The sequence below is a fragment of the Balaenoptera ricei genome, chromosome 20 (genome assembly GCF_028023285.1).
Source record: "Balaenoptera ricei isolate mBalRic1 chromosome 20, mBalRic1.hap2, whole genome shotgun sequence".
In the NCBI taxonomy this organism is placed as follows: Eukaryota; Metazoa; Chordata; class Mammalia; order Artiodactyla; family Balaenopteridae; genus Balaenoptera; species Balaenoptera ricei.
The window spans coordinates 54,477,581-54,489,060 of record NC_082658.1 but is presented as its reverse complement, the minus strand read 5'-3'; the positions used below and the strand labels follow the sequence as shown (position 1 = coordinate 54,489,060).

General features: G+C 38.9%; 1 protein-coding gene and 1 long non-coding RNA gene across 3 annotated transcripts in view; one reads left to right on the top strand and one right to left on the bottom strand.

The window, feature by feature from the left end:
* LOC132354610 (uncharacterized) overlaps positions 1-11,480 on the top strand; it is a 238,919-nt gene that overhangs the window by 105,155 nt on the left and 122,284 nt on the right. For both annotated transcript variants that reach the window (XR_009499345.1, XR_009499347.1), the window contains exon 5: positions 8,276-8,878. This is a non-coding gene — a long non-coding RNA (uncharacterized LOC132354610). The remainder of the gene's footprint in view (positions 1-8,275; positions 8,879-11,480) is intronic.
* On the bottom strand, positions 4,316-5,214 carry LOC132355155 (U2 small nuclear ribonucleoprotein B''-like). The gene has a single exon (XM_059907382.1). It carries the CDS (start codon positions 5,148-5,150, stop codon positions 4,473-4,475), a length of 678 nt encoding a protein of 225 aa, XP_059763365.1. The 5' UTR covers positions 5,151-5,214; the 3' UTR covers positions 4,316-4,472.

The window sequence follows — 11,480 nt, the reverse complement described above, 5'->3', positions numbered from 1 at the left end:
CAAATGTCCTAAAGAGAAGCAAAATCCACTAGACGCCACCTTAACCATAAGACATTAAGAATGCACGCATAATTTTTTAATAATACTAACAAAGCAAGTCAATTTATCATAATGACAAAACCAGAAGTTCCATAACTCTAGCCAAGTGAAACTAAAGGAATCCATCATTTCAGAGGAGAAAGAGATTGCAGAAATTAAAAACTTATGTAGAAGATGCAAACATTAAAAGACTATTTGGGGTAACAGGAGAAGTTTTACTGGAGCAAAGATAGCTCCTTGGAAGAAACAACAAGCTTCAGAGCCCCAAGTGTGAATCAATCTGCTGAGAAGCCCTATTCTGTAGCCTCAGTGCATTCAAGGATCTGAGACAATATTCTCTGCGGGATATGAGGGAATCTGGCAAGATTTTGGTAACACCAAGAAAACATCAAAAGAAGTATTTTAGCAACCTTGAGAAAATATCTTATTCCTAGAGAAAAACCAGAACAAGTAGAAACCAACAAAGTAATTAAATCCATGGTGTTGGTATGTTAAAACAGATTTACGTATAATGACAGTAAGTCTTGTAATCATTGTATTTGTGTTCCTTTTGTGTACTGTTTAAATTGTATTCAAAAGAATCATCATATTAAATTTGTAATTGCAGTTTAGATTATTTAAGGAAATTTAATGAAGTATGCAAGCAATGTTTAAATATTAAAATTTATTTTTCAAAGTTCTGTTTATAGATAAATGTTTAATAAATCGAGTATTAAATAAAATACCAATATTTGTGGAGTGTTCTCTCCATGGACAGAAGTTATCCTCAAACTTTAAAAACTCCGTCAACAATGAGCATAAACTGTGTCCACAATAAACATAGAAAAATAGCTGAAAGAGTGGACATCAAAGTATTAGCAAGGATTATTTCTAGGGAGTGGGAAAAGGTGGAGAAGGGACTTTCATTTTTTACATACTTTAGAATTTTAAAAATATTTTACAGAAGCATGAGTTATTTTTGTAATCTCAAAAATTTAATCTTGAAAAAAATTCAAGACTATAAATGCTATCATAAAAGCCTTAACTGTGATCGAGTGTGGCTATAAGGGAAGCCCTGAAACCGAAGTTCAAACTTTCTTTTCTAAATGAAATTCAGAAAAATCAAAATATAGTGGATAAAAGTCATCATCTGTAGAAATAGCACAAACCTAATAATTTTCTTACAGGTTAAAAGTGTGATTGAAGAGTTAGGAAGACACCCAAAAGTCATTCACAGTAACTTGCAGGTAGATTAGATGCCGTTTTAACTTTGAGAGGTAAAACATAAAGCAACCCGGGCTATTTCCCCCCCTTTTATTTTCTTGAATTTTTGAATTTTATTTTATTTATTTTTTTATACAGCAGGTTCTTATTAGTTTTCCATTTAATACATATTAGTGTATATATGTCAATCCCAATCTCCCAATTCATCACACCACCACCACCACCACCACCCCACCACCACTTTCCCCCCTTGGTGTCCATACATTTGTTCTCTACATCTGTGTCTCAATTTCTGCCCAGCAAACCGGTTCATCTGTACCATTTTCCTAGGTTCCACATACATGTGTTAATATACGATATTTGTTTTTCTCTTTCTGACTTACTTCACTCTGTATGACAGTCTCTAGATCCATCCACGTCTCTACAAATGACCCAATTTCGTTCCTTTTTATGGCTGAATAATATTCCATTATATATATGTACCACATCTTCTTTATCCATTCATCTGTTGATGGGCATTTAGGTTGCTTCCATGACCTGGCTATTGTAAATAGTACTGCAGTGAACATTGGGATGCATGTGTCTTTTTGAATTACGGTTTTCTCTGGGTATATGCCTAGTAGTGGGATTGCTGGGTCATATGGTAATTCGATTTTTAGTTTTTTAAGGAACCTCCATACTGTTCTCCGTAGTTGCTGTATCAATTTACATGCCCACCAACAGTGCAAGAGGGTTCCCTTTTCCCCACACCCTCTCCAGCATTTGTTGTTTGTAGATTTTCTGAAGATGCCCATTCTAACTGGTGTGAGGTGATACCTCATTGTAGTTTTGATTTGCATTTCTCTAATAATTAGTGATGTTGAGCAGCTTTTCATGTGATTCTTGGCCATCTGTATGTCTTCTTTGGAGAAGTGTCTATTTAGGTCTTCTGCCCATTTTTTGATTGGGTTAGTTTGTTTTTTTAATATTGAGCTGCATGAGCTGTTAATATATTTTGGAGATTAATCCTTTGTCCGTTGATTCGTTTGCAAATATTTTCTCCCATTCTGAGGGTTGTCTTTTCATCTTGTTTATGGTTTCCTTTGCTGTGCAAAAACTTTTAAGTTTCATTAGGTCCCATGTGTTTATTTTTGTTCTTATTTCCATTACTCTAGGAGGTGGATCAAAAAAGATCTTGCTGTGATTGAGTGTTTTCCTATGTTTTCCTCTAAGAGTTTTATAGTGTCTGGCCTTACATTTAGGTCTCTAATCCATTTTGAGTTTATTTTTGTGTATGGTGTTAGGGAATATTCTAATTTCATTCTTTTACATGTAGCTGTCCAGTTTTCCCAGCACCACTTATTGAAGAGACTGTCTTTTCTCTACTGTATATCCTTGCCTCCTTTGTCATAGATTAGCTGACCACAGCTGCCTGGGTTTATCTCTGGGCTTTCTATCCTGTTCCATTGATCTATATTTCTGTTTTTGTGCCAGTACCATATTGTCTTGATTACTGTAGCTTTGTAGTATAGTCTGAAGTCAGGGAGTCTGATTCCTCCAGCTCCGTTTTTTTCCCTCAATACCGCTTTGGCTACTCAGGGTTTTTGTGTCTCCATACAAATTTTAAGATTTTTTGTTCTTCTTCTGTAAAAAATGCCATTGGTAATTTGATAGGGATTGCATTGAATCTATAGGTTGCTTTCGGAAGTATAGTCATTTTCACAATATTGATTCTTCCAATGCAAGAACATGGTATATCTCTCCATCTGTTGGTATCATCTTTAATTACTTTCATCAGTGTCTTATAGTTTTCTGCATACAGGTCTTTTGTCTCCCTAGGTAGGTTTATTCCTAGGTATTTTATTCTTTTTGTTGCAATGGTAAATGGGAGTGTTTCCTTAATTTCTCTTTCGGATTTTTCATCATTAGTGTATAGGAATGCAGGAGATTTCTGTGCATTAATTTTGTGTCCTGCAACTTTACCAAATTCATTGATTAGCTCCACTAGTTTTCTGGTGGTATCTTTAGGATTCTCTATGTATAGTATCATGTCATCTGCAAACAGTGACAGTTTTACTTCTTCTTTTCCAATTTGGATTCCTTTTATTTCTTTTTCTTCTCTGATTGCCATGGCTAGGACTTCCAGAACTATGTTGAGTAATAGTGGTGAGAGTGGACATCCTTGTCTCGTTCCTGATCTTAGAGGAAATGCTCTCAGTTTTTCACCATTGAGAATGATGTTTGCTGTGGGTTTGTCATATGTGGCCTTTATTATGTTGAGGTAGGTTCCCTCTATGCCCACTTTCTGGAGCGTTTTTATCATAAATGGGTGTTGAATTTTGTCAAAAGCTTTTTCTGCATCTATTGAGATGATCATCTGGTTTTTATTCTTCAATTTGTTAATATGGTGTATCACATTGATTGATTTGCATATACTGAGGAATCCTTGCATCCCTGAGATAAATCCCACTTGATCGTGGTGTATGATCCTTTTAATGTGTTGTTGGATTCTGTTTGCTAGTATTTTGTTGAGGATTTTTGCATCTATATTCATCAGTGATATTGGTCTGTAATTTTCTTTTTTTGTAGTGTCTTTGTCTGGTTTTGGTATCAGGGTGATGGTGGCTTCGTAAAATGAGTTTGGGAGTGTTTCTTCCTCTGCAATTTTTTGGAAGAGTTTGAGAAGGATGCGTGTTAGCTCTTCTCTAAATGTTTGTTAGAATTTACCTGTGAAGCCATCTGGTCCTGGGCTTATGTTTGTTGGAAGATTTTTAATCACAGTTTCTATTTCATGACTTGTGATTGGTCTGTTCATATTTTCTATTTCTTCCTGGTTCAGTCTTGGAAGGTTATACCTTCCTGAGAATTTGTCCATTTCTTCCAGGTTGTCCATTTTATTGGCATAGAGTTGCTTGTAGTAGTCTCTTAGGATGATTTGTATTTCTGCGGTGTCTATTGTAACTTCTCCTTTTTCATTTCTAATTTTATTGATTTGAGTCCTCTCCCTCTTTTTCTTTTTTTTTTTTTTTTTTTTTTACAGAATACAAATAAAAGTTTATTGTACAAAATTAAGGCCTTCACAGTTCATAGTTCACTAAGACTAAACAAATACTAGGTAATGTTTTAAATCCTTTACAAAAATTTCACATACACTTTCCCCTACCCCCAACTATTAAAATGGCCTGACCAAATGTTATCAAAACGAAAACTATACGTAACACCAAGTCCTTTAAAGGCAGCTATCCCGAATCTCATTTCTTGGCATAGGTGATCTTCATGGCATGGGATGGTGTGATCTTAAATCCCTGTAAAGCATCCCTGGCAGCTCCAGCCTGTCCATCGTTTTCAAATTCAACAAAAGCAATGTCATGCCTCCCAGGTACCAAACGTACTTCCTTGAAACCAGGGAATTGATTAAACAGCATGGATAACATCATCTCATTAGTCTCTTCTGGTAAATTATTAAGGAATAAAATATAGTTTGGAGGGTAATCACGGACCTGAGGATTTGGTGCTGCATTTCCTTGGGTATTAGCTGAATTTGGTGTTCCCTGACCAGGTTTTTTGTTCATGGTTGTTGCAGTCTGTTCCACAGTTTTGGCTTTTTTCTTTTCTTTTTTCTTTTCTTTGTCAGCAAAAGTGCCACGCATTTTAGATATTATATCAGAATCTGTTTTTGCATACTGGATTCGCATCGGTTTGCCATAAAATGGAAATCCTTGTAACTGTCTCAAGGCATTTGTGGATGAGCCCAGTTCCTTAAATATAACAAAAGCTTGCCCCCTCATCTTCATGGTCTTTAGAGCTACAATATCTACGACGTGGCCAAACTGAGAAAACAGGGCATAAAGGGATCTCTTCAATTCTTCCTTTTTAATTTTGTCATTCATATTGTTGATATAAATTGTGTGATTTGGTCTGATATCCATGTTGTGGGTTAAACTGTTCAAATAGCCGGAGACGTCCGCCGCGTCGCGTACGAATCACAAGCCGGAAGCTCTCCCTCTTTTTCTTGATGAGTCTGGCTAATGGCTTATCAATTTTGTTTATCTTCTCAAAGAACCAGCTTTTAGTTTTATTGATCTTTGCAATTGTTTTCTTTGTTTCTATTTCATTTATTTCTGCTCTGATCTTTATGATTTCTTTCCTTCTGCTAACTTTGGGTTTTGTTTGTTCTTCTTTCTCTAGTTCCTTTAGGTGTAAGCTTAGATTGTTTATTTGAGATGTTTCTTGTTTCTTGAGGTAGGCTTGTATTGCTATAAACTTCCCTCTTAGAACTGCTTTTGCTGCATCCCATAGGTTTTGAATCGTCGTGTTTTCATTGTCATTTGTCTCTAGGTATTTTTTGATTTCCTCTTTGATTTCGTCAGTGATCTCTTGGTTATTTAGTAATGTATTGTTTAGCCTCCATGTGTTTGTGTGTTTTACGTTTTTTTCCCTGTAATTTATTTCTAATCTCATAGCATTGTGGTCAGAAAAGATGCTTGATATGATTTCAATTTTCTTAAATTTACTGAGGCTTGATTTGTGACCCAAGATGTGATCTATCCTGGAGAATGTTCCGTGCGCACTTGAGAAGAAAGTGTAATCTGCTGTTTTTGGATGGAATGTCCTATAAATATCAATTAAATCTATCTGGTCTATTGTGTCATTTAAAGCTTGGGTTTCCTTATTAATTTTCTGTTTGGATTATCTGTCCATTGGTGTAAGTGAGGTGTTAAAGTCCCCCACTATTATTGTGTTACTGTGGATGTCCTCTTTTATAGCTGTTAGCAAGTTGCCTTATGTATTGAGGTGCTCCTATGTTGGGTGCATATATATTTATAATTGTGATATCTTCTTCTTGGCTTGATCCCTTGATCATTATGTAGTGTCCTTCCTTGTCTCTTGTAACATTCTTTATTTTAAAGTCTATTTTATCTGATATGAGTATTGCTACTCCAGCTTTCTTTTGATTTCCATTTGCATGGACTATCTTTTTCCATCCCCTCACTTTCAGTCTGTATGTGTCCCTAGGTCTGAAGTGGGTCTCTTGTAGACAGCATATATATGGGTCTTGTTTTTGTATCCATTCAGCAAGCCTGTGTCTTTTGGTTGGAGCACTTAATCCATTCCCTTTTAAGGTAATTATCAATATGTATGTTCCTATGACCATTTTCTTAATTGTTTTGGGTTTGTTTGTGTAGGTCCTTTTCTTCTCTTGTGTTTCCCACTTACAGAAGTTCCTTTAGCATTTGTTGTAGGGCTGGTTTGGTGGTGCTGAATTCTTTTAGCTTTTGCTCGTCTGTAAAGCTTTTGATTTCTTCATCGAATCTGAATGAGATCCTTGCCGGGTAGAGTAATCTTGGTTGTAGGTTCTTCCCTTTCATCACTTTAAGTATATCATGCCATTCCCTTCTGGCTTGTAGAGTTTCTGCTGAGAAATCAGCTGTTAACCTTATGGGAGTTCCCTTGTATGTTATTTGTCGTTTTTCCCTTGCTGCTTTCAATAATTTTTCTTTGTCTTTAATTTTTGCCAGTTTGATTACTATGTGTCTTGGTGTGTTTCTCCTTGGGTTTATCCTGTATGGGACTGTCTGCGCTTCCTGGACTTGGGTGGCTATTTCCTTTCCCATGTTAGGGAAGTTTTCAACTATAATCTCTTCAGATATTTTCTCTGGTCCTTTCTCTCTCTCTTCTCCTTCTGGGACCCCTATAATGCGAATGTTGTTGCGTTTAATGTTGTCCCAGAGGTCTCTTAGGCTGTCTTCATTTCTTTTCATTCTTTTTTCTTTATTCTCTTCTGCAACAGTGAATTCCACCATTCTGTCTTCCAGGTCACTTATCCGTTCTTCTGCCTCAGTTATTCTGCTATTGATTCCCTCTAGTGTAGTTTTCATTTCAGCTATTGTATTGTTCATCTCTGTTTGTTTGTTGTTTAATTCTTCTAGGTCTTTGTTAAACACTTCTTGAATCTTCTCGATCTTTGCCTCCATTCTTATTCCGAGGTCCTGGATCATCTTCACTATCATTATTCTGAATTTATTTTCTGGAAGGTTGCCTATCTCCACTTCATTTAGTTGTTTTTCTGGGGTTTTATCTTGTTCCTTCATCTGGTACATAGCCCTCTGCCTTTTCATCTTGTCTATCTTTCTGTGAATGTGGTTTTTGTTCCACAGGCTGCAGGACTGTAGTTCTTCTTGCTTCTGCTGTCTGCCCTCTCCCTGCTTTTTGAATAGGAATGAGTATGTTATCCTATGCCTAGCCCACCACTGTATGGTGGGGGAGCGAGGCAGATGACTTTCTCTTTAGTTCACAGGTCTTCAGAAGAAGAGGAATTTCACTGGAGAAACTGTACTTAAGAATATATACTTGAGGGACTTCCCTGGTGACGCAGTGGTTAAGAATCTGCCTGCCAGTGCAGGGGACACAGGTTCGATCCCTGGTCCGGGAAGATCCCAAACGCCACGGAGCAACTAAGCCTGTGCGCCACAACTACTGAGCCTGTGTGCCACAACTACTGAAACCCCTGTGCCTAGGGCCTGTGCTCCGCAACAAGAGAAACCCCCAAAATGAGAAGCCCATGCACCACAATGAAGAGTAGCCCCCGCTTGCCACAACTAGAGAAATCCCATGCACAGCAATGAAGACCCAACGCAGCCAAAAATTTAAAAATAAATACATAAATTTATTAAAAATAAAATAGAATATATACTTGAGAAACCTCATCTATACCTGGACCTGATTTAGATGATGAAATTCTGGACTTCAGGCTGATGCTGTAATGGGATTAGACTTTGGGGTGCCCTGACAGGGGATGAGTGTATTTGGCATGTGGAAGGAATGCGAATCGTTGGGGGCCAGAGGGCATACAGTGGTAGCCAGTCTCCAGAACAGTCCCCAGGGACCCACAACTCATGGTATTCATGCCCTTGCATAGTCTCCTCCCAAACTGTATCAAGGTTGGTCTTTGTAACCAATAGGCTATGGCAGAAGTGATGGTATATGACTTCTGAAGCTAAAAGACATCTCCCTCTCTCTCTCCCCTTCTCTCCTTCTCTCTGTGTCTCTTCAGCTGCTTTTCTGGGAGAAGTCAGCTGTTATGTCATGAGGACAATTAAGAAACTCTGTAGGACTTCCCTGGTGGCGCAGTGCTTAAGAATCCGCCTGCCAGTGAAGGGCACACAGTTTCGAGCCCTGGTCTGTGAAGATCCCACATGCCACAGAACGGCTAAGCCTGTACGCCATAACTGCTGAGCCTGTGCTCTAGAGCCCACGAGCCACAACTACTGAAGCCCGCACGCCTAGAGCCTGTGCTCCGCAACAAGAGAAGCCACCGCAATGAGAAGCCCGCGCACCACAATGAAGAGTAGCTCCCACTCACCGCAACTAGAGGAAGCCTGAAGACCCAACGCAGCCAAAAATAAATAAATAAATAAATAAATTTATTTATTTAAAAAAAAAAAGAAAAGAAACTCTATGGAGCACTCCACATGGCAATAAACTGAGCTCTCCTGCCACAAGCCAGTGAAAAACAGACCTCCAGTCAAGAGCCATGTGAGTGAGTTCCTCCAGCCCCAGTTAAGCCTTAAGATGACTACAGCCCCAGCCAACACCTTGACTGAAACCTCATGAGAGACCTGAGCTAGAACCACCTGACTCTCAGAAATTGTATGAGGTAATAAGTGTTTGTTGCCCTAAGCCACTGAGGTAATGATAATGTAGCAATAAATAACTCATATGGTCCACATACTTATTTTCTGAATCCCCAAACTCATAAGCTTATGTAAAGCCAGAAAGTATTCATGATGAACTGACCACTTACAAAATTAGTCCTTACTCATATACATTCCTCCCTTATTAGCACCAGCTACCAACCTTGCCCATCTAGTTGGCTGCAGAGTGAAACTCCAAGTGTTGAAAATGATAGAAGACTGAACCAAGTCCATGGAAGTGCTATTAGAAAACTGATCAATCAGCAAAGCAATTAACAAATAACATTGATGTAGTAAGAAGGGCCACCCATGTGAGATATTTCAGACAGGGGCTAATCAGGGTTTTAGGGCAAACAGTCAGTAGGTGACCCGTTGGCTGCAATCAAAGGTACAGGCATGGCTTGTCTTTTCCCACAGCCATCATCTATGCACAGGAGTCATTCCCTATCCCTTTACGTCCAGGCTTTTGGAACTCAAAAATCCAAAACTGAGGCTCCAGTATAGTAGGGCCAGCTGAAATTGTGGAAGGAAGTATAAGGACCTTAACATATGTTAACAGTGTATTTTACAAGTGTTATTCCATCAAAGTGGGACCCAGCTGTGTAATTTTTTAAAAAATATCCTCAAGGTTTTTGTTTATCTATTTATTTTATTATTTATTTATTTATTTTTAGCTGCATGGGGTCTTTGTTGCTGCATGCGGGCTTTTCTCTAGTTGCGACGAGCGGGGGCTGCTCTTCGTTGCGGCACGCAGGCTTCTCATTTTGGGGGCTTCTATTGTTGCGGAGCATGGGCTCTCGGCTCACGGGCTTCAGTAGTTGTGGCACGTGGGCTTCAGTAGTTGTGGCTTGCGGGCTCTAGAGTGCAGGCTCAGTAGCTGTGGCTCACGGGCTTAGTTGCTCTGCGGCATGTGCGATCTTCCCAGACCAGGGCTCTAACCCGTGCTGCTGCATTTGCAGGAGGATTCTTAACCACTGAGCCGCCAGGGAAGTCCCCCAGCTGTGTAATTTAATTCATTATAAATATTGCTCCTAACTGTCGTGGGAGAAATGTAGCAGGATATGGGAGGGCAAAGAGATTGCTGAATGCTCTGTGCTGCATGATGTGTTTCCTCCATTAAACCTTCTGGACCTTTCATAAATGTTATGAAATATTTGATGTGATGTGATCTGATGTGAACCGAATTTTGCATCTAAGTTTATTCAATGACCATTCAGAGACACAATGTTGGGAGCTGGGATTAGAGGCCAGAGTTATAGTGAGACTACTAGTCTGAAGACTTCCACAGAAATTTGTGGAACCTTGTGGATTTCTCTAGGCCATGAAAATTTGCATTCCCACCAGTGGGGAAATAAACAAAGATCGCCCATATGAGAGCAAACAGAGGTTGTTTACTCAGAGCTTACTATATGGCAAGGGAGTCAGCCAGTATCACTTGTGTTTGGCAGGCGGGGTAGCTCAAAAGCTTTACAATGGAAAAAAGGGATGGCTTCAGGTATTTCCTGATTGGAGGCTGTTGGCCTTGCAAAGGCTGTAGGCCCGAGCTAACTAGAAGTGGGGCATCCTATGTGATTGGTTAAGGGAGCCCGTATATCTTTCTCTGGTTGGTCCTAAATTGGAAGCAGGGGCAAAAATTAGGGAAGCTGGCGGTTATTGACGAAGTCCTGACCGTTTGGGGCCAACTACTGCAGAGGTTGTGGGTTGGCTTTCTAGACTGGTTGCTTCAGAGGTGTGGTTTAACGTCTCTGGCTGGTTGCTCCAGTGGTTGTAGGTCATGGCTCTGTTTCTTTATATGATTCTGGCCATTGTCCTTTTGTGGATTCAGCCTCTCACTAGCAATGTATGAGAGTTCCAGTTGCTGTGCATCTTTGCCAGTACAACTTAGGGGAGACGGGGTGACTTGTGGCGGGGGAGTGTTGGCCATTCTAGTAGGTGTATAGAAGTATGCCATTGTGCTTTTAATTTACATTTTGCTAATGACTAATTATAATGAGCATCTGTTCATGTCCTTATTTGACACTTGTATATCTTTTTTGGGGAAGTATCTTTTCAAACATTTTTTATTGAGTTTCTTGTTTTCTCATTGTTGTTTTGGGAGTAATTTATGTATTCTAGATATAAGGCCTTTTAAGGTATGTGATTTGCAAATACTTTCTCCCAACAAGTAAGGTCTCAGGAAGTGAGGATGTCTTTTCATCTCTTAACAGTGTTTTCAGCAGAGAAGAAGTTTTTAATTATGAGGAGGGAAACTTTATTTCTCTCTTTTACAGATTGTGTTTGCCTGTGCCTAACAAAAGGTCATAAAGATTCTCTCCTATGTTTTCTTCTAGAAGTTTTACTCTTTCATTTTTTTTTTTTTTTTTTTTTTTTTTTTTGGCCACACCACATGGCTTGCAGGATCTTAGTTCCCTGACCAGGGATTGAACCTGGGCCCATGGCAGTGAAAGTGCCAAGTCCTAAGCGCTGGACCACCAGGGAATTCCTATTTTTTCACATTTTATATTTAGGTCTGTGATCTATTCCAAGTTAATTTTTTTTTTTTTTTTTTTTTTTTTTTCACACACA